The 21,721-nt window shown below is 34.7% G+C and overlaps 4 protein-coding genes across 4 annotated transcripts; 3 read left to right on the forward strand and 1 right to left on the reverse strand.

The window, feature by feature from the left end:
- The first annotated feature begins 4,504 nt into the window (after positions 1-4,504).
- LOC115709272 (histidine biosynthesis bifunctional protein hisIE, chloroplastic) lies at positions 4,505-7,296 on the forward strand. The gene is made up of 6 exons (XM_030637332.2): positions 4,505-4,654; positions 4,777-4,944; positions 5,769-6,014; positions 6,477-6,572; positions 6,658-6,815; positions 6,892-7,296. The coding sequence occupies exons 2-6, from the start codon at positions 4,819-4,821 to the stop codon at positions 7,097-7,099; spliced, it is 834 nt and encodes a 277-aa protein (XP_030493192.2). The 5' UTR covers positions 4,505-4,654; positions 4,777-4,818; the 3' UTR covers positions 7,100-7,296.
- Positions 7,297-9,068: 1,772 nt separating this feature from the next.
- On the forward strand, positions 9,069-11,824 carry LOC115709249 (pentatricopeptide repeat-containing protein At2g13600). The gene has a single exon (XM_030637303.2). It carries the CDS (start codon positions 9,193-9,195, stop codon positions 11,320-11,322), a length of 2,130 nt encoding a protein of 709 aa, XP_030493163.2. The 5' UTR covers positions 9,069-9,192; the 3' UTR covers positions 11,323-11,824.
- A 93-nt stretch (positions 11,825-11,917) lies between these two features.
- LOC115709243 (putative disease resistance RPP13-like protein 1) lies at positions 11,918-16,547 on the forward strand. Its single transcript, XM_030637290.2, has 3 exons — positions 11,918-15,640; positions 15,807-16,023; positions 16,201-16,547. Exon 1 carries the CDS (start codon positions 12,385-12,387, stop codon positions 15,619-15,621), a length of 3,237 nt encoding a protein of 1,078 aa, XP_030493150.2. The 5' UTR covers positions 11,918-12,384; the 3' UTR covers positions 15,622-15,640; positions 15,807-16,023; positions 16,201-16,547.
- Positions 16,548-18,180: 1,633 nt separating this feature from the next.
- Positions 18,181-21,706, reverse strand: LOC115709244 (putative pentatricopeptide repeat-containing protein At5g52630). The gene has a single exon (XM_030637291.2). It carries the CDS (start codon positions 21,590-21,592, stop codon positions 18,449-18,451), a length of 3,144 nt encoding a protein of 1,047 aa, XP_030493151.2. The 5' UTR covers positions 21,593-21,706; the 3' UTR covers positions 18,181-18,448.
- Between the last annotated feature and the right edge of the window lie 15 nt (positions 21,707-21,721).

Below are 21,721 nucleotides of genomic sequence, written 5' to 3' on the forward strand. Positions count from 1 at the left end.
TATAAATTACCTTAGTAAACCTGCTATTGCATCGAAATTGGTAATAGGAAGATAACTTATATTAGGTCATAATCAATAGATACAATTGAAATCGAAAGTCCTAACATTTATTCACTGTTAATTTCTTTTATTAATTTACTTACCTCTTACTTTCGCTAATTTCTTGTTTTTCTTATTTTAATTTTCTCTAAAATTTTACTCAACCAAATAGAAAGAAAAGTTTACATTTAAAGTACTTAATTACAATCTTTGTGGGATCGACCTCACTCTTGATGAGTCTACTACTTGTTACGATACGTACACTTGCGTGTACAAGATATCAACTGTAAATAAGTTTAGTGAACTTTGGTATCCCATCACGTAAATGGGTACGTGTGAAGAGTTTTTTTTTTTTTTTTTTTTTTGAAATCACGTGTGAAGAGTTTAAGAGATAAATACATTTTCATTTGCCCAATTCATCCTTCGTAGTAGATGTGGGATGCCAGGCAAAATGCATCTACTTTACGCAACACAATCGGATCAAGGTGCAGCGAGGAGCGTCCGACTCGGGCATCTACCATATCGGGCAGGCTAGATGGACTTTGGGTTCAGTTTTGACACTGCAATCCTCTCCATAAAGCCCCCGTTTGGGCTGTAGTAATGTCAATAATGGAACACTTTCATTAGAGATTAATGTCTATAAATATATGTTTGTACAGTACACCTTATGAGAGAATTCAAACAACAAAAATAAACATATATTTGTGGTCATTCTGGAGGATTTCATTTAGTTGAAAGTAGTATGTTTGAGTCAAAGAATTTTAGTCAAGCCACAAGACTAAGTTCAATTGAGTGTGTGTTTGAACTAACTATATATGTATTGTCCTAATGACTATACAACATACTTTACACTTACTGCTCAGCCCAAACCAGGCATTGCTCGCCAAGTGGGGTTGGGCTCTGCTGACTGAGGAAGAGTCGCTGTGCTGTAATGTTCTCAGATCTAAGTACCTTAAGGGTAAACCGTTTTTTGACTGTGAGGTTAAGAGCTCCGATTCTTGGTTTTGGAAAAATGTGGTGCGATCAAAAGAGATTTTAAGAAAAGGGGCGTGCAAGCTAATATCCGATGGGCGAGAGACAAGTATTTGGGACGACCCTTGGGTTATCCACGGTACGGATTTTTACCCTAAGTCTAATTATCGTCAACAACGGGGCTTGGAGAAAGTGTCGGATTTACTGCTACCTGACGGGAATTGGGACACACCCAAGCTCCACAACCTTTTTGACCAGGAAACTGTTAGTAACATCTTAAGAGGCGGTATTCCGAGTGGTCAGGGAAGGGATAGATGGGTCTGGACAAAAGAATCAAATGGTCTGTTTTCAACCAAGTCTGCATATCTTATTCAAGCCCTTGATCGGGCTCCTATGTGCAACATTGCTCCGGCACTATGGAACAAACTTTGGAACTCAAAGATTTTGGAGCGGCATAAGGTCCATTGGTGGAGTATCCTTTCCAATGCGCTACCCTTACGAGCCCCTCTTGCTAAGAGAATGGGTTTTGAGGAGGTTTCCTGCCCTATTTGTGGAGAGGCTGAGGAGACCACAGAGCACTTGTTCCTGTATTGCAACTTTGCCTTCCACCTTTGGCGATCCTCTCCTTGGGGGGTTATGCCTGTGCTCGATTCAGGAGCCCGAATGTGGGACTGGGTTACTTTTCTATGGAATCTTAAATCAAGAGGAGTTGATACTGATAAGCTGTTCCTCTACGCCTCAATTGTGGTAGATACGATTTGGAGGGCCCGCAACGACAAGGTACATAATAATTCAATGGGTAACATTAAACACTATATTGACTCTATTTTGTCTTGTTACACAGACTATGGCTCCTGCCTTCTTTCCCCTCCACAGTCTGTTGAGACTCAGGCTTGGTCTCCGCCTCCGGAAGATTGGATTAAAATCAACTGCGATGTCAAAGTCGGAGGTGAGACTATGTGTGCAGTGGCGATTGCGAGAGACCATAATGAATCAGTTTTGTGGGTGGCGGCAAAAAGGTTACAATTCACTGACCCACTCACTGGAGAAGCTGCGGCCTGTCTTTTAGCCATGGAGACGGCGGTCTCATTACATCATCCTTTTGTTTTAGTGGAGAGTGATTCTGATGTTGTTATCAAGAACCTAAAAGGGGATGACTCTATTTGGGGGATTGAGAACTATGTGCGTCATTGCAAACTCCTCTCTACTTTTATGACTAATTGTAATTTTTCTTATATTACTAGAAACTGTAACTACGCGGCCCATAATGTGGCTAAATGGGCATTTGCCCACAATGTTACGGGCATGGTAGAAATATCTACTATACCTGTTAATATCTTTTGTAATGACCATGAGGTCTAACTCTAATTTTATTTTATTTATAAACGCATTTTTCAAAAAAAAAATACTGCTCAGCCCATTTCCTTGATATTGTACTTTGTCCATATATTAAATGAAGTTCTTTCTTTGCTGTTTAAATCATTGTTAGTGAAGATTTCTGTTTTCACACTATCCAGGACTTGAATATCCGCAGCTCTAAAATAAAATTTGCACATTCAATTGAAATTGAAATACATGCAAATAAAAAAGACAACTTTAAATCCTCTGCAATATACAATGATTTATATCATTGCCTTTTTAACAGCCAATTCCATGTGATGAGCAGCACATTAATTAAATAAAAAAACAATATTGGTGTAATGACATTTCAGATATGATATTGATTGCTTTCTTTCGGATGAAAAGGGTGTTTAAAAATTAAAACAGAGAGAAATTTAAGTGATTAATCAAACTCTTAAGCTCATAATTGAATTGAATTATATAAAACACCAACCCCAGAAGCCCAAACACTTAAATCAAAACTCAAGCTTTCCAGAATCCAAGACAAAACTACACACAATTAAGAACAAACATTTTATTCTTAAATCGGGAGCCAAATACCCCTAGAGCCTTAGACTAAAGGCTTGAATTCAGTGGAATCGGCAATTAAATTTTTATTCCTAATACTGCATTTTTTTGCGTCTGAATAATTCTCGATTGATACTGAAAACAATATTAGAGAGCATGTTCTTTAGATGATTGATTTCCTCATGATTTCCAGTAAAATGAGAGATTAGAAAGAAAATAAGAAGAGAGAGCGAGGGAAAGAATAAAGAATGAGTAGAGAAATTTTTGACACTAATCTATAATGATTACATGGTGGAAATTGGACTCGTAAAATATCACTGTGGTTGATCATTGATACCATTGCTTTTAAATACTTTCCAAAATCTCACTTGGTTTCACAAATTCCTCTCAAAGTCTTTGGAAGTACTGGATTTGTTCATATCTATAGTCAAAATCAAGGTAAACTGGATGCAAGAGCCACAAAATGTATCTTTGTTGAATACTCATCCAACACAAATGTTATTGTCCTACTTCCAAGAATTTTTTTCACTTAATGGATGTAACTTTCTTTGAACACCTTCCATACTTCTCCAACTCTGCAATTCTAGGCGAGAAGGATTTTTGGAAAACGATAAAAAAACATAAGAAGATTGAAGAACTTGGAGAGGAATATCTTGAACATCTTTTATCAAGGTCATTCTTCCAACATTCAAGTTATAAAAAAGAATCCTTTCTCCGTATACATGACATGGTACATGATTTAGCTATGTTTGCATCATCTGGTTTTTGTTTTACACTCCAATGCTCGATTAGAAAGATGATAGTTTCGTATGATATGTTTCTTACAGCAAAAAGTTGTTTAAGAGTGCTTTCCTTAAACAACTCCACTATCAAGGAGCTGCCTAATTCGATTAGCTATCTAAAACATTTAGGTGGCGTTTGGTTGGAGGTAATGAAATAGAATGGAATGGAAAGGAAACAATTTTCATTTTATTCCTTTGTTTGGTTGCATTTTAAAGTATTGGAATGACATTCTAATAGAATGCTCTTGAGCTAGTCTCACGTGATTAACATCATGAGCTTATAAATACAGTTAAAAAACTCATAAATATAGTGACTAAGCTAATTAATGTCCTAATAATAAAAAAAATTCTTTCTAACACTCAATTTATAATTTTGTTAATTAAATTATATTATACCATATGATAACTAATTAATTTTTAAAATTAAAATATACATATATATATATATACACATAAAATAATCAAAATGATAACTTATTAAACATGCTATTCATTAGTTTAGAAAAATACCAATCCACTTTAATAGGGTTGGAATTGGGGGTAAGTTGAAAAATACATCTTTTATTAATCAATTAATCAAATTTACTTTTAATTTTATATTTATTTAAAACATACTTCTTTTTATATGTATTGTACCCAAAATACCCTGACATAAGAGAGTTAGATGGAGAGTATCTTGAAGTGACAGGAACAAAATTGGTACAATGTTTAAAAAAAGAAGTAAAAATAATAAATTTTAAAAAAGAGGATAAAAATAAAAAAAAGAGAATATAAAAAAGTATAGAGTGTAATTTTCTCTTGGAATTAGGTTGTACAAAATTAATGGGCCAATGTAGTCCAATCATCAACCAATCACCAAAAATTTGAAAACCCTAAACCTAACAACACTCACTCACCCTCTCACGCCGCTCATCTCTTTGTCTTTAAAGCCTGAAACTGAAGAAACCATTGAGGTATGCCTTTCTTCCTCTCTATTCAATTTTCATTTAGGGTTTTAATTCCATAAAAAATGCTCATACACAAAAATGGCAATTTGATATATATATATAAATAATTTTGCTGTTTTTTTCAACAGAAACAAAAACAAAAATGGTTAATAATATGATATGAAACATCAATGGCGGTTTCATATCTTCATTTTCTCCAACCTTTGAACTTCTCTTCCACAAGTCGTTTATCTATTTCCAGTAGAGACTCTTCTACGAGAAGGAACACTTGCCTTGTGTTAGCTTCCAACAACAAGGTTGTTTTTTCTTATTCCATGATATTTAATATATTTATATATATAGTCAGACCCAGATGTATATAGTCAGATTTCTACTGTGTTATACTATGGTAGTAGTTTTTACATATCTGGAAAACTAAAGATAGAGACATGGATTTGATTATTATATCTGATCTTTTATCTCTTGAAGCTGTTCATCGTTGCCCGTTAATATTTAATCCATTATTATTCGAGCTACATCTGGACTGTACATTTTCCTTGCCCCAAAATTTCAATTAAGCTTGTGCATTGTGAATGTGATCTAGAATAGTTATAGTTTTTGTTATGCTTATGAGTTTACCAGACATAGTCAAGTGTCTACCAAAGTTGACTATGGTAGAGACTGTTACATGTTTGGAAAAGGAAGTCTAGAGAAGGAAATTTGATTCATGGGTTTCCCATCTATCTTATGGACTCTCTTGAAGGTGTTCATCGTTGCCCGATAATGTCATGTAATTATTAACGAGCTACATCTGGACCCTACATTGTTAATTTCGAATGTACTTTAGTTGTTTTATTTACCAGACATAGTCAAGTGTCTACCAAAACTTTTTTATGGTAGAGACTGTTACATGTTTGGAAAAGGAAAGATAGAGAAGGATGTTTGATTGACGGGTTTCCGTCAATCTTATCTACCCTCTTGAAGGTGTTCATCGTTGCCCGATAATGTCATTATTGTCGAGCTACATCTGGACCCTACATTATATTCTTGTGTTTAGAACATTATGTTAAGCATTAATCCCCAAATGCAATTTGCTGTTTGTATCAAGGATTATGTAGTAATAATGCGAAAATTGTTTCAGGTTGAGACATTGTTAGATAGTGTTAAATGGGATGACAAAGGTTTAGCAGTGGCGATAGCGCAAAATGTTGACACTGGAGCCATATTAATGCAAGGGTTTGCTAACAGGGATGCTGTGGCCACAACAATTTCGTCTCGAAAGGCTACATTCTTCAGCCGCTCTAGGTCTACTTTGTGGACAAAGGGAGAGACCTCAAATAATTTCATCAACGTGCATGACATCTTCATTGACTGTGACCGAGACTCGGTATGTTCTGGTTTGTATGCTAATTTTAGTGTCATTGGCAAGCAAGTAAGTAGAACAGGGGATTTTTAGGGAGACAGAAGAGAAAGTTTGTGGTTTAATTATAATCTAACTTGAAAAACTAAAAATATGATGAATACTATGGTAGTATAACCAATTAGGAAAATAAATAACAAATCTTTAACTTGTTTGCCATTGACATTTGACATTATAAGTAGAAAAGAGAGAAGAGAAGTAGAAGATTTGATAAAGGGGATAATACCCGAAAAAAGGAAAACTGAAGTGAAAGTTCTTATGAGAGGAAATCTGAGTGGTTATAATTATAATCTTATTAAATTCATAAAGATTTTGGTAAGAAGGCCAATTTCTAGCAAGTAAACAAAGTAACTTTTGTAGTTAAGTTTTGTATGTAAACTAGATTTTCATCACCTTTGATCCAACAATAACTCCAGATTATCTTTTTAGATAATCTACCTTGGGACGCCTGATGGTCCTACTTGCCATACAGGGGCCGAAACATGCTATTATACACGAGTTTCTGATTCTTTAGAACATCTCGAGGTATGTTATTGCATTCGCTAGAATCTTGCTTATATGGTTTTCTCATCATTATTCATTTGATAACATTGTAGATTACATAATGTAGAGTGAAATTGAAGAAAACAAATTGGCACAAACGACTTTATACTCGTTAGAGTCTACAATTTCCCTGCGGAAAGCAGAATTAGAAGTGCCACAAAGTGGTAAACCGTCCTGGACTAGACGATTATTACTTGATAACAAATTGTTGTGCTCAAAAATCAGGTAACTTTCACTGGCGAATTAGTTATTGTTTCGTAAAGACTAGTTTTCTGATGAGTATGAGTAATTTATAATTTAGGGAGGAGGCGAACGAGTTGTGTCAAACACTCGAGGAAAATGAAGAAAAGTCGCGAACTGCTTCAGAGATGGCAGATGTGCTTTATCACGCCATGGTTCTTCTTGCGGTGAAAGATGTGAAAATGGAAGAAGTTCTACAAGTTCTTAGGGAGAGATTTTCTCAGTCAGGAATTGAGGAGAAGCGAAGGCGGGCTTCTTCTTCGAAGTGATTAGCATGAACTGTGTTAGTTGCAAGTTCAAGTGGTATAATTGGGGATGTAATAATTTATTATTCATGTCACATAATCCTTCCCTAATATCCTAAATTTAATTGAAACAAGACTTGAAAAATAAGTTCAAGCAGAAAAGAGTGTAAAATATGAGCTGAATCCAGAATAATACATAAAAGAAATTCGATTTTGTAAAAGTTTGACAAAATTGGGAGTATTTGCTGTGTTATTTACATTTAGCTTCCCCTCATCAGAATTTTTGTTTTTACGGTTTTTATGGTAAAAATTACATGATATTTTTATTTGACAGAAAATTATAATTTTGTGATATATTTATAGTAATTTTTAATATTGTGCTGTAAAACTACCATAGACATTCGATTAATTATTAAAAAGATAATAATTTAATTGTATAAATAGTCTATTAAAAAAATAAACAATGCATTTTCAATGTAAAAAATGTATCATTTTTTTGCACACTATTATTGGAGCATATTTTTTTTTCTTGATGTTAGTTATTAACAAAATTAGACATCTCCAATATGATAAATGTTAGTGGTAATGTTTGCTATAGCAAAAGATAATCACATGAAACATTATTTTTCTTTTTTAGAATTTTTATATTTTTATGTTTAAGTTTTTTTTTTAATATATTTTATGGTGTTTTATAAAAATAACAACAAATTAATAAGAATATAATATAAAAATATAGACTTTATTTTCCGTAAATGAAATTATTAAAATTCGGTACAACTTTTTTTTTTTTTTTTTTTTTTTTGTATTCATAAAATAATCTCAACTTTTATTATGAATATTTGGTGTCAACCCATTCCCTAAATCCTACGATTTGGGGAGAACACATTGAGTCTTGGCCAACATTCGAAAGAGAGGGGAGCCACACTGTAATGTAACATTAGTTGTCATTACATACATAAGTTCATCAAAAAAAACCAACTGAGGTTTTTGCACTACTACTTACTAAAACCCTTTTCTGTTTACTAGTTGGTTAATTCATTTGTGTTTACCATTATGAAACAATAGAGAAGATCATAGAGTTTAAACCACACCAAAGACTTCATTAAATATCCCATACTTGATGATATTAACTACCATAAACATTTCATTGTCATTGTTGATGCTATTTATAAAATCAAAATTCATTTTCATTTTTAATAGGGATAGAGATTGAGATGTACCAACTACAAAAGCAAGAATACAAAATGGCTCCTATGTAAGAATTTGTATACTTAGGCAACTAAGAGTTGTAAGACAAACGTTTTATTGTTTATTGTTAATATAGCTTAGCTTTGAGTTACAGTTTCAGGTGTTTGCAGTGAGAGTGGTGCAAGTTTAGGCTATTTTTTCAAACCAAATTATATATATATATATATATGTAATTTTTACAATTTTTCAAACTACAACCCCACTGCAAAACCATAAAACTACATAAACCACACCACAAAAATGTGGTACGCTACAATTAGACATTTTACACTATTATTATTATTATTATCAAATATTAAACTAAAAATTAAAAAATTAGTTTAATAAAATTTCAACAATTAAAAAAAAATTATATTATTAAATTTTTAATGTTATAACATATATACTAACTCTAAACATAGGCACTAAACCTGTGTCTAGGGCCCACCTTTCCTTTCTAAGTAAAAGTTCAAAAATAATTTTTTTTGAAAACTACTATACTTTTTCTAAATAAAGGCTAAAAATAATTTTGTTTCCCATCTCCTCCTAAATTTATTGCTAATCAAATTATTGTATTAAATTATCTCTAAGAAGATATATAATATATATCAATAAAAAATTAATAAAAATAAGAATAATTTATATAAATACTCCTTAAATTTAATAGTATGTGTTGAGCTTTATATGAGTTGTTTATAAATATAAAAAAAAAAAATTAAATTCTAAAAATTAATATTTTCATAATATATAATACAGTCATAGAATTTCAAACCATATATTTTGTACGGTCTGATGTGGTGCGAGCATGAACACTCCTAGTTTGAGCTCAGATATTACAAAATGGCTCCTATGTAATTTGTATACTTATTATCACAGTCTCAAATAATGGAATGGCAAGGCGTGGATTCCTCAAACAACTCTCCGGTGACCTCTCTTTCGTTGACTCCACACCCTTCGCCAAGCTCCTGGATTCTTGCGCCAGCTCCAAGTCCGCTCGCCATACACGTCGTGTACATGCCCGAATCATCAAAACTCAATTTTCCTTTGAAATTTTTATTCAGAATAGGCTCATTGATGTGTATGCAAAATGTGGCTGTTTAAATGAAGCTCGCAAAGTGTTCGATAAAATGCCTCACAGAAACATTTTTACTGGGAACTCTATTATATGTGCGTTAACAAAGTCTGGTTTTTTTGATGAGGCTGTCCGGATTTTTGACTCCATGCCTGATCATGATCAATGCACATGGAATTCTTTGCTTTCGGGATTTTCCCAACATGACCGATATGAAGAAGCAGTTGAATGTGTTATTAATATGCAAAGACAGGATTTTGTGTTGAATGATTACTCGTTTGGTAGTGCTCTTAGTGCTTGTGCAGGGTTAAGAGATTTGAAAATGGGTATTCAAATCCATGCTTTGATATCAAAGTCTCCTTACTCTTCTGATGTTTATATGGGGTCTGCTCTTATTGATATGTACTCTAAATGTGGGAGTGTGATTTTGGCACAAATGGTTTTTAATTGGATGCAAGAACGAAATATTGTATCTTGGAATAGCTTAATTAGTTGTTATGAGCAGAATGGTCCTGCAAGTGAAGCACTTGAAGTTTTCCTGAAAATGATGGGTTGTAGTAGAATTGAGCCAGATGAGGTTACATTAGCCAGTGTGGTAAGTGCGTGTGCAAGCTTGTTGGCTATAAAAGAAGGACTTCAAATTCATGCCCGTGTTATAAAATGTGATAAATTGAGAGATGATCTTATACTAGGAAATGCATTGGTTGATATGTATGCGAAATGTGGTAGAATCAATGAAGCTAGATGGGTTTTTGACAGGATGCCGATTAGGAATGTAGTCTCTGAAACCTCCATGGTTAGTGGTTATGCCAAAGCAGCGAGTGTGGAAGCTGCTAGGTTAATGTTTACAAAGATGAGTGAGAGGAATGTTGTTTCTTGGAATGCACTTATTTCGGGGTACACTCAGATTGGGGAAAATGAAGAAGCACTTTCACTCTTCCTCCTCCTGAAAAGGGAGTCAATATGGCCTACGCACTATACATTTGGGAATCTGCTCAACGCTTGTGCAAATATCGCTGACTTGCAGCTCGGGAAGCAGGCTCACTCACATGTGGTGAAGCATGGATTTCGGTTCCAAAATGGTGAAGAGCCTGATATTTTCGTAGGGAATTCTCTAATAGACATGTATATGAAATGTGGATCAATTGATGATGGCTGTCGTGTTTTTGAGAAAATGTTGGAGAGGGATCGTATTTCGTGGAATGCCATGATAGTAGGGTATGCTCAGAATGGATATGGGACTGAAGCTCTTGAACTATTCAGGAAAATGTTGGCATTGGGGGAAAAGCCTGACCATGTCACAATGATTGGAGTACTGTGTGGATGTAGCCACGCTGGGCTGGTTGAGGAGGGCCGTCGATATTTCTACTCTATGACCGAAGAGCATCATTTGGTTCCATTGAAGGACCACTATACATGTATCGTTGATTTACTTGGTCGGGCCGGTCATCTTGATGAAGCCAAAAATCTGATAGAGACAATGCCAATGCAGCCTGATGCTGTTATTTGGGGGTCTCTTCTTGGTGCTTGTAAACTTCATCGTAGTATTACCTTAGGGAAGTATGTGGCGGAAAAGCTCCTGGAAATAGAACCTATGAACTCTGGACCTTATGTTCTTCTTTCAAACATGTATGCTGAGCTCGGAAGATGGGGTGATGTTGTAAAAATAAGAAAGTTGATGAAACAACGAGGAGTGATCAAGCAGCCGGGTTGTAGTTGGATTGAGGTAAAGGGTCATGTACATGTTTTCTTAGTGAAAGATAAAAGGCATCCTAAAAGGAAGGAAATATATACACTTCTTATGTCACTTACGAAACAGATGAAGAGAGCTGGATATGCCCCACATTCATGTGATAACGAGGTTTATGAAGAACAGAGTGACTCTGAAGTTGAGCATACCTCATTCTACATAATGGGTATGCCACAAGATGTTGCTGCTGCTATATAATTTCTAGTTAGTTATTATCTAAATATTCTCTAAATGCTAAAGCCTCCATTAATAACCAGACAGTTATTTCTGTTATATTCAAGGCTTCAGTTTGGAGTTTGTGTTGCTGTCTTATGTTGCCACATCAGCATTTCACCTTTTAACTAACCTATTGGTAATATAACATCTGTTCATAAGAACTGGTTGTTAGTTTTTGTGTTTCTAGAGAGTGAAAACCGAATCGATTTGAGAGGATTTTTGAGTTTGTAATTTGAGTTCTTTGGAGGGTGTATCACATCTGTTCTAATACTGAAAATTAGAGATAAAATCCCTTCCATGGATGTAGTTTTCTCATACCGAAAATTCCAAACCAAGTAGTTGTTTTCTTCTCTTTGTTTCTCTAGTTCTCTGTGCTTTGCTTGTTGATTGGTTTATAATAGCAAGATTTTTGCTTATGTTGTTCTTCACAATTTGTATTATATTGTTGTTCTATTCAATTTTAAATGAACAGTATTACTATCAAGACTTTTCTGTATTGATTGAAAGCTTAATAGTACTTTGATCATTAAGTTGTATGATCAAGTGTTTTTTCTTTTATATAATGTATATTATCAGATACAAACAATTAACATTACGTAAAATCTAACATTATATATTTTTCTTTGTAGTGTTGAGTGGGAGATGATAGGTATGGTTGGTTCCTTAAAGCATTATTTATTGGTCACTTAATTTAGTATTGTTGGTGAGCTAAGCTAAATATATTTTAAATTTAATAAGTAAAATGCTTGTTGACTTTAAACTTAAAACTAAGAATGAGGTCAGCTATTATTCAAATGCATATGTCGTTTGTTTATGAATCCTTATCACTTACTATGTTGTCTTTTTCATGTTGTGTGTAGACTTTTAGAAATTTATCATATGATATAACAATAATAATAAGATCTAAGTTAACAGCTTTTGTCATAAACAAAAATGAAAATTATGTAATTTGTTGGTGACATATTCATACAACTTTTACAGTCCATTGAGCCAGTAATTTGCTTCTATAATCATTGTTCTTCATCCTCATTCCCTAGCTTCAACATGGCTGCTGAGATGGTTGCTGGCGCTTTGCTCTCTGCTTCACTTCAGGTTTTGTTTCAACGATTGGCCTCCGAGGAGATACCCCGGCTGTTTCAGGGGAAGAAGCTGATTTTAGAGCAGCTAGATGAGTTGAACATTGTGTTGTTGTCTGCTCATGCACTACTCAACGATGCTGAGGAGAAGCAACTTCAAAACCCGGAGGTCAAGATGTGGCTTTTCAATCTTCAAGATGTGATCTATCAAGCCGATGACTTGGTGGATAGGATCGATTATGAAGCTCTGCGATCCAAGCTTGGAGATGATGAATCCAGCAGCTCCTCGAGCAAGGTATTTAAAAAATTTAAATCTCGGTTACCTTTCTTGTCCCAATTTGATGAATCTGTTAGGCTTGACACCGTGGAGATCCTTCGTAAGTTAAAGATTCTCGTTGATCAAAAGGATGCTCTTGGCTTGAGAGAAGGTGCTCAAAACAAACTTTCTCAAAGGCCACCAGCTCCTTTAGTAGAACAAGCTGATGTTTATGGGAGGGCTGCTGAAAAAGAACTCATTGTTGATCTATTGTTGAAAGATGATGTTGATGGTGGTAATAAGATTTCTGTCATCCCGATTGTAGGGATGGGAGGCGTGGGAAAAACAACACTTGCTCAACTTGTTTATGATGATGATCGAGTTCAAAAATATTTTCAGATAAAAGTATGGATTACTGTTTCGGATGAGTTTGATATTTCTAGGATAACGAAAGAAATATATGAGGGGGTCATTTCCTACAAATGTCATATTGAGAACTCGGAAGAAATTCGGAGGAGATTGAAGAAAGAATTGAAGGGAAAAAAATTTCTCTTTGTTCATGATGATGTTTGGAATGAGTCTTATTCTCAGTGGGACACTTTGAAAAGTTGTTTCAACTCTGGGGCAAATGGAAGTAAAATTATAGTGACTACAAGAAGCACAATTGTAGCCAACACTATGGCAACTTGCAAGATTCATCAACTACAAACTTTAATGAATGAAGATTGTTGGAAATTATTTGTCAAACATGCTTTTGGAAACAAGGTTGATCTCAATGAAAACCAAGACCTTCAAGTAATTGGAAGGAAAATAGTGGATAAGTGCAAAGGCCTTCCGTTAGCAATAAAATCTCTAGGTGGATTGTTGCGTTCCGAACGAGATTCTAAAAAATGGGAAGACATACTTAAGAGTGACACATGGGAGGAGTTGTACAAGAAAGAGGGTTCTATTCTTCCAGCTTTATGGTTGAGCTATCGTCACTTACCTGCACATTTGAAACGATGTTTTGTGTATTGTTCTATTTTTCCTAAAGATTATGAGTTTGATGGAAAAGGCTTGATTTTGTTGTGGATGGCAGAAGGTTTTTTGGAGACTGATAAAAAATATAAAAAGATGGAGGAGCTTGGAGAGGAATACCTTCAAGATCTTTTATCAAGGTCATTCTTTCAACATTCAAGTTATAAGAAAGAATCCTTTCTCCAAATGCATGACATGGTACATGATTTAGCTATGTTTGCATCATCTGGTTTTTGTTTTAGGATGGATAAGAGTAATGATTTACTTGGCCTTTCAACAAAGATTCGTCATTTATCATATATGAAGACCGAGAAATACGATGCTAGAACTCTCAAGTGCTTAAGTGAAGCTAATTGTTTGCGTACCTTTCTAGCATTACCATTCGAACAAGACTCTGTAGATAACTTTCTACCGTATGATATGTTGCTTTCCGCAGGAAGTTGTTTAAGAGTACTTTCTTTAAACAACTCTTCTATCACGAAGCTCCCCGATTCAATTGGCAATTTAAAGCATTTAAGGTACTTGGACTTGTCTTGCACTGCAATTGAAGAGTTAAACAATTCAATTTGTACTTTGTACAATTTGCAGACTTTATTGCTGTTAAATTGTTACAAACTTTCTCAATTACCGAAGAAAATGGGAAGCTTAATCAACTTGCGATACCTGGAGATTGATGGTGTGCCTTTGAAAGAGATACCAGAAGATATTAGTAATATGAAACACTTGCAATTCTTATCTAATGTGATTTTGAGTGACAAAAATAGTGGTGGATTTAAAATGAAAAGTGTAGCAAAGCTTGCAAATTTACGTTGCATTTCAGGGTTAGAAAATGTCAACAATGCAACAGAAGCTTCAGAAGCTAATTTGAAGGATAAGAAGGGCCTTTCAATTCTAACTTTGATTTGGAATGCTAATGGTAGTGTGGCTGATAGTTCGCAAAAAGAAAAGGATATACTCGATGCACTTCAACCTCACACAAACTTGGAGCATCTCGGGATTGAAAATTATAGAGGTACAATATTCTCAGACTGGATTGGAAACTCTTCAATTTCTAATTTAGTATTCATCAGCTTATTCAACTGTAAAAGTTGTTACACTTTACCACCACTAGGACAGCTAAAGTTTCTCAAAGATCTCTTCATTTTTGGATGTGATAGTGTGATTTTAATAGGTGATGAGATTCATGACAAGGACCCTCTATTTCGTTGTCTAGAAAGGTTAAGGATTGAAGGTATGTTGGAGTGGAAAGATTGGTCATTTAGTAGTGAAGTTGTGCAAGAAGGTCAAATATTCCCTCTTCTTAAAACACTTGTCATACATAATTGCCCAAAGCTTAATGTTGTCTTACCTTGTTATCTTCCATCCTTGGAATCTCTTCGTATCTTGAGTTGCGAACAATCAGTGGTTTTGCTTCCAAGAACTCAACAAGCTGTCATAGCCCCTCCCTCTCTTGTCTATGTAAGAATAAGTAATTGTCCAGTGTTGGAATCGCTTCTAGACTTGACATCACACTCGAAAGTAAGGAGTCTTCATCTAAATTACTCCAAGACGTCTTTCCAGAACTGTAAGAAATGGGATCTGCATAGACTCTCTAGTTTGAAAGTCTTAACTATCAAAGATTGGGAAGATGACTTCTTTCCCGAGGAGGGACTCCTTCCGACCACTCTGAATAGACTCGAGATTTGGTATTCTAGTAAACTTGAAACCCTTAATGGAAAGGCCTTTCAACAGCTTACCTCCCTTACAACCTTAGATATTAGTAACTGTGAAAGGCTGCGGTGCTTGCCCGAAGAAGGGCTGCCTACTTCCCTTTCTTATTTATACATATTTGAATGTCCTTTGCTAAATCAACGCTGTGAGAAAGGAGGAGAAGATTGGCCTAAGATTCAACACATCACAGAAGTGTGGTTAGATCATGAGCTTATCAATTAAATTCCCAAATCATGTACAGGTACATTCTCTTCTTTTCCTTCTTTTATTGTTATGTTGGATTATGTAATAAAACTAAGTAAATGCTATGATGCTATATTTGCTCTATTGATATGTAGTTCTTATCTCAGATCAGTTTCATTTCTTAGTGTTCTTCGTTTAAGGTTCTTTATTTTCATCGTCTACAGACAGCCAAAGATGCCCTCTAACAGTATCAGTTATCACAAATGATGGGCTGAGTGCAATATTGTGGTAACATGAACAACATTACAACTCCATGCCATGCCAATTAACTCAGAATAGACATGAAATTGTGATCAATATTTGTTTCGTTGTTCAAGGAGTTTCGGAAAGGCTTTCACCAGGCTAGAAAGGTTTTTATCTTTCTTGATGAATCTCATGAACGTATTTTCATTTTCTTTCTTTGCTGAGACATAAACTATGTTGTTGTCTAGATCTTTGACTTAAAACAATATTGTACAAGTGTTTTTATGGGATTTTCATTTGCAAACTCCTATTTATAAAGTTTAAATGTCCTCTACTTATCCACCATTGTAACTTGTCATTGATTATGATCCTCAGGAAGGTGTTCCGCGACACTAGTGTTGCATTGTAAGGATGATGATTTTCGCCCCAAAAGATTTTACAAAGAATGTTGGTTGTAGCGGTTCTTGCTGAAGCGCTCGCTGCTGTGCAAATGCGTTCTTGTCGGCTCGGTTGTGTAAAGGTGTGTGAGGTGGTTGTTAGGGAGAGAGATTGAGCTGTGGCATGTGATGTCAATAGGAAGAGTAGATGCAGCTGCAGCATGAGTTGTTCAACATCATTAGCATGAGTTGTGGCATGTAATGACAAGCTTTGAGTTTCAGCTCAGATAACAAAATGGCTCCTATGTAATTTGTATGCTTCTTATCATATGGTTGTTTGTTCCACATAGACTAGTAATAAAAATTCCCTAATCCAAATGCTATATAAATATAAATATAATTATAATAGAAAAACATTTATGCACACCTATATGCCAACTCACAAAGAATCAAACAATCTTAAATGAAATTAAACTCTTATGATTGTTATAAAAGTAATCAAAAGAGTCAAATCATAATGTTATAGCAAATAATTCTAATGCAAAAAAACAATTTGTAATTTTGAGAAATTTGTGGCCAAACCTTTTTATGTTTCAATTGTTAAACACTTAACTCTTTATCTTTTTTTAGTGGTAATACCCTTATGTTTGATTCTGTTTGCAAACATGATACATTTGTTAAATTTGGGTGTTAAGTGCGAATTAGGATTGGCACTGTGTACAAATGCGTACACGTGGCATGTTTTCATTGGTTCAAATAATTTTAATGATTTAAATATAATTAAAATTATTTTATAATTAAACATAAATAAAAATAATATATATTCTTTTATTTATCATATACATTTGTTATTTTTTTTTATTTTATTTTTTTAAAAAAAAAGGATTAAGTGTTTAACAATTAAAACATAAGGGAAGTTTGGCCGCAAATTTCTCTTTTCTTAATTAATTAATTGTTCGAAACATTATTGTTTGCTAAATGCTAACTAAATGCAAATTTACAAATTACGTCAGCACTAAAAATTTCTCGAACCAAAGTAAATAACATTCATTAAGAATTAAAGTCATGTTACAATATTCAATTCATAAATCATCTGAACATAAAGTAAATTATAACATGAAATGAAAATCCAATACCATGTCATATACGTTATTAAGAGTTACTCTGCTGAACAAAACTATGAAAAGGAAGAAAAGTTATAGTTCTAATTAGCATAAACTATAAGATAGAAAGTGGTAAATATTAGTGCTGTAAATATAGGTTGAGTTTTTTGATACGACACGAAATCGGTACGAGTTTGAGAGGTACAAGCATGACCGAAAAAGAAAAAATATGGGTTTGGACACGGCACGACACAATACTACAAATTAGCATGATACGGTATGGAAAAGATAAACTTAAGCACGATGAATTCGAAAGCACGACACGTAAACACTAATAAACTAGCACAAAAACGAACATGTTAAAAATTCTTATAATTTCATAACTATAATAATAATACATATGTATTTAGTAATAAATATTCTAATTAGAATCATTCTAATTAATTTTTTGTATGATTATGTAGAAAATATTGTTGAAAATTTTATAAAAATAATTGAAATTATAAAAATAAATAAATAAATATAATTTAGTGATTAACTCATTAATTATATATAAAAAAAAATAGTGAAAAAATAAAGCCTGAAATGAATTTGAGCCCGTTAGAAAATGAGCTAGCCCATTTATGAAAAATTGGTTAGCCTAAAGTACAGCATGAGTCCGAGCACGTCAAGAAAATATAAACTTACGAGTTGTGTCGAGCTTATTCTTTAAAATATTGGCATGACATGGCCATATCTTTTTATGAACCTGTACGACACGATCTATATTATTGCAGGGTTTTTAAAATATGGGCCGCACCGAACACACATTTAAAACTATGGTAGACATTAAGAAGTATATATGCCAAAATAGATAACATACATACCATAACAGGTGCAAAATCTAAAAATGCATATCATATCAAAGCAACAATAACCTAACTTATAAAGTACATATTATGTTGTTGTCTATTTTTTGCAATACATGAACTAGCCTTCAAAATAACATGTCTCCTCATGCAAAGGATTCAACATCATATATACTTATTCTATATCAAGGTTGGTTTAATTCTAATGACACAAATTCAAAATTTGGAAAGAATATAAGGCATAAGAATCATTTCTAGATACATGGGTAGTTAGCTAAAGCTTTTAGTAGCTTGATTACCAATAATCAGAACAAGAACACTTGCCATCACTAAACTGATGAAACCGAAAAGGATCTCTCAACACTATTTTCCGGCCAACTATTTCGCTCACAAACTTGTAAACTGAATGGCAATCGCCACAAACTCGAAGATTTTTGAAAACTTTAATGGTTGAACCTTCTGGTGTACTAATCAATGCAAATGCAAGAGCAATTCTTTCACTGTGGTTCCAAAGATTTTGCTCCTTTTGCTCTTCATCAGTGTCATGTAGTGCATAGCTTGTATCAGCAACATAGCCAGCTTCTCTAATCATTTTCATGAGCTCTCTCAACTTGTTATAAATCTGTCCAATCTGAGGATGAGACTTCTCTCCCATACCGAATTTACTTACCTGATTTTTCAGCTTAACCCAGCTACAAGCAGGTTGCTTCTTAATATTGTGTGATCCCATAAGTGTCCTTACACTCTCTACATCCTCCCATCTTCCGGTTGCTGCACAGATATTCGAATAAAGAACATAAGCTGAATCATCTGATGGATCTAACTTCAATAGATGTTCTGCTGCTTTCCTCCCTAGCTCCAAGTTGCGATGAATCTTACAGGACGCTAACAAGCTTCGCCAAACAAGGTCATTTGGTGGTACTGGCATTCGTTGAATGAAATCTTCAGCCTCAGTAAGCCGTCCTGATCGTCCAAGAAGATCAATGATGCAGACACAATGCTCTATAGCTGGTGGGACACTAAACTTGGTTGTCATCGAAGCATAGTATTGAAGACCATCGTCCACAAGACCCCCGTGACTGCACGCAGATAAAAGTGAGACAAATGTGACATGATCGGGTTTTTCTCCCCATTTCAACATTTCATGGAAAGTCTCCTTAGCCTTCTGAAAATGCCCGTGTCTTGCAAACGATGATATCAAAATGTTCCATGATAATCGCCATCTGTTTATCGGTAAGGGAAGTACACTTAAGACATCATCTAATTCACCACATTTTCCATACATATCCATAGTTGCATTTGTAACATAATGATCTGATTGAAAACCAAGTTTCACTACTAATCCATGAAGCTGCTGTCCTTCCTCCAAAATAGCCAAGTCAGCAGTAACAGAAAGTCCCACGGATAGACTGAATTGATCTAAACACAAGTCATTGTTTCTCATCTTCAATATAAGTTTCAAAGCTTCCTCCCCATAACCATGATGAGCATTAGCAGCAATGATGGCATTCCAAGAAATGGAGTGCTTAGTAGATAATCTATTAAACATGAAGTTACTTGAGTTTAAATCGCCACACTTGGCATACATTGTTATAAGTGAATTTTGTACATAAATATCTGAATCAAATCCTGTCTGAAGAATTTGTGAATGAATTGGAGTCCCCTGTTTTCGCAAAGTATCAGGACTAGATAAAGAACCGAGAAGATTGACAATTGTTATGTAATTTGCTGGTATATCTTCTCCTTTCATCATCTTGAAAGCCATTAGTGCCTCATTTGCTTCTCTCTTCTCAGCATGGCAACCAATGAGGGCATTCCAAGTTACTTCGTCTCGCTTAGGCATTAGTTGCAATACTTTTCTAGCTTCAGCTGTAAAACCAGATTTTCCATACATGGTAACTAATGCATTGCCTGTGACTAAATTTATTTGTAAGCCTGCAAGGATTGAAAGAGCATGAATTATCTTTCCCTCGACAATGAATTCTGGATTCGAACAGGCAGCCAATGCACTGGTTAAAGTCACATAGTTCATTGTTTTTCTCATCTGCAGCATTTTGGCAAAAAGCTCCAATGCTATTTGGCTTTCCTCATTCTGAACATGGCATGCTACCATGGAGTTCCACGAGATTAAATCCTTCTCGGGCATCCTTTGGAAAACTGACTTTGCATCTTCAGATCTCCCAGCCTCAGAATACATACCTATAAGAGTATTTCCAACACAAACATTTGACTCTAATCCCATTTTCATAACTAGTCCATGAATTCCCCTACCCCACTTTAAGTTATCTACCAAACTACATACCGCTAACAAGATCGAAAGTGTAGTAGAATTTACCTCTTTATGAGCATGTCTCATCCAATAGAAACACCTTAACGATTCTTCACAAAGCCCATTATTTGCATTGGCTGAAATAATCGAATTCCATGATATTGTGTCAAGCTCATCCATTTGATCAAATACATGATTGGCCTCATGCACATTATTGCAGCTACCAAACATAGCTATAAGGGAATTCCCCACAGAAACATTAGTCTCTAGCCCAATCTTCATTACATGCCCAAGAACTTGAAGACCTAAGAACTCATCCCCTAAAAGCCCACAAGTTTTCAGGACAACAGCAATTGTGTTCTCATTGCAACATGACTCTTCATACCCCAAACTTCTATACAAGTCAATAACTTTATCTAACTCTCCTTTATCTAAATACCCAACCATCAATGAAGTCCAAGTAACAACATTTCTTTCAGGCATATCCTCAAAGATCTTATGGGCATCAAAAACCAATCCATAAGTTCCATAAAAATGTAACAAACAAGTTCCCACAAAAACATCACTTAATAAACCAACTTTAACAATAAATCCATGGACTTGCAATCCTTCATCAAACATGGAAACCGATTTATCACATGCCGTTACCAAACTAGCAACCAAAAACCCACTTGACTTTACACCACCTTCAAGCATCTCTCTAAAGAATTCAATGGCTTTCGAGTAAGCACGGACTCGAACATAACCCGACATCATTGTATTCCAAGAAGCTTCATTTCTCTCAAACATATCATCAAACACATATCGGGCATATGTTATGTGACCAAACTTAGAGTACATATTCACCAATGTATTCCCATAAAATACACCAAATGGCACAAAACCCTTCAAGCACAGCCCATGTAAGGCTCTTCCAGTGATCTCTTTGGTTATTTCTGAAAACCCCTTTTGAGTAAAGCTCGAAATTTCGTGATTTGGATGGCAAGAGAGCCATTTGACACCATATTCCGGGACCTCTTCTATGAATGGAAATGAGATAGCTTGAGCTTGTGAGTGGCTCCGGCAACGGAAAACGTGAAAAAGAGAGAAGGTTGAGGCCGGAGGGATTCTGCAGTAGCACCCAAAGACATGAACAGAAAATAGTTTTCTGATATTCATTCCCATTCCCATTACCTTCCATTGATCATTGATCACAGTAGCTTAGCTAAGTCTCTCTCTACTTTGTGTTCTCTAAGAATTTATATAAAAATGAACTGATTTCTTAGTTAAAGCTTACTTTTTTGTTTTTGAATGTTTGAA

Source organism: Cannabis sativa, chromosome 3 (assembly GCF_029168945.1).
Source record: "Cannabis sativa cultivar Pink pepper isolate KNU-18-1 chromosome 3, ASM2916894v1, whole genome shotgun sequence".
Taxonomy (NCBI): Eukaryota; Viridiplantae; Streptophyta; class Magnoliopsida; order Rosales; family Cannabaceae; genus Cannabis; species Cannabis sativa.

Excerpts from the sequence above, each read along its gene's own strand:
- LOC115709272 (XM_030637332.2), top strand. The coding sequence starts at position 4,819 with ATGGCGGTTTCATATCTTCATTTTCTCCAACCTTTGAACTTCTCTTCC. Across the intron at positions 6,573-6,657 it reads ATTCTTTAGAACATCTCGAG|AGTGAAATTGAAGAAAACAA; the intron begins GTATGTTATTGC and ends TACATAATGTAG. Across the intron at positions 6,816-6,891 it reads TTGTTGTGCTCAAAAATCAG|GGAGGAGGCGAACGAGTTGT; the intron begins GTAACTTTCACT and ends TTTATAATTTAG.
- LOC115709249 (XM_030637303.2), top strand. The coding sequence starts at position 9,193 with ATGGCAAGGCGTGGATTCCTCAAACAACTCTCCGGTGACCTCTCTTTC.
- LOC115709243 (XM_030637290.2), top strand. The coding sequence starts at position 12,385 with ATGGCTGCTGAGATGGTTGCTGGCGCTTTGCTCTCTGCTTCACTTCAG.
- LOC115709244 (XM_030637291.2), bottom strand. The coding sequence starts at position 21,592 with ATGGGAATGGGAATGAATATCAGAAAACTATTTTCTGTTCATGTCTTT.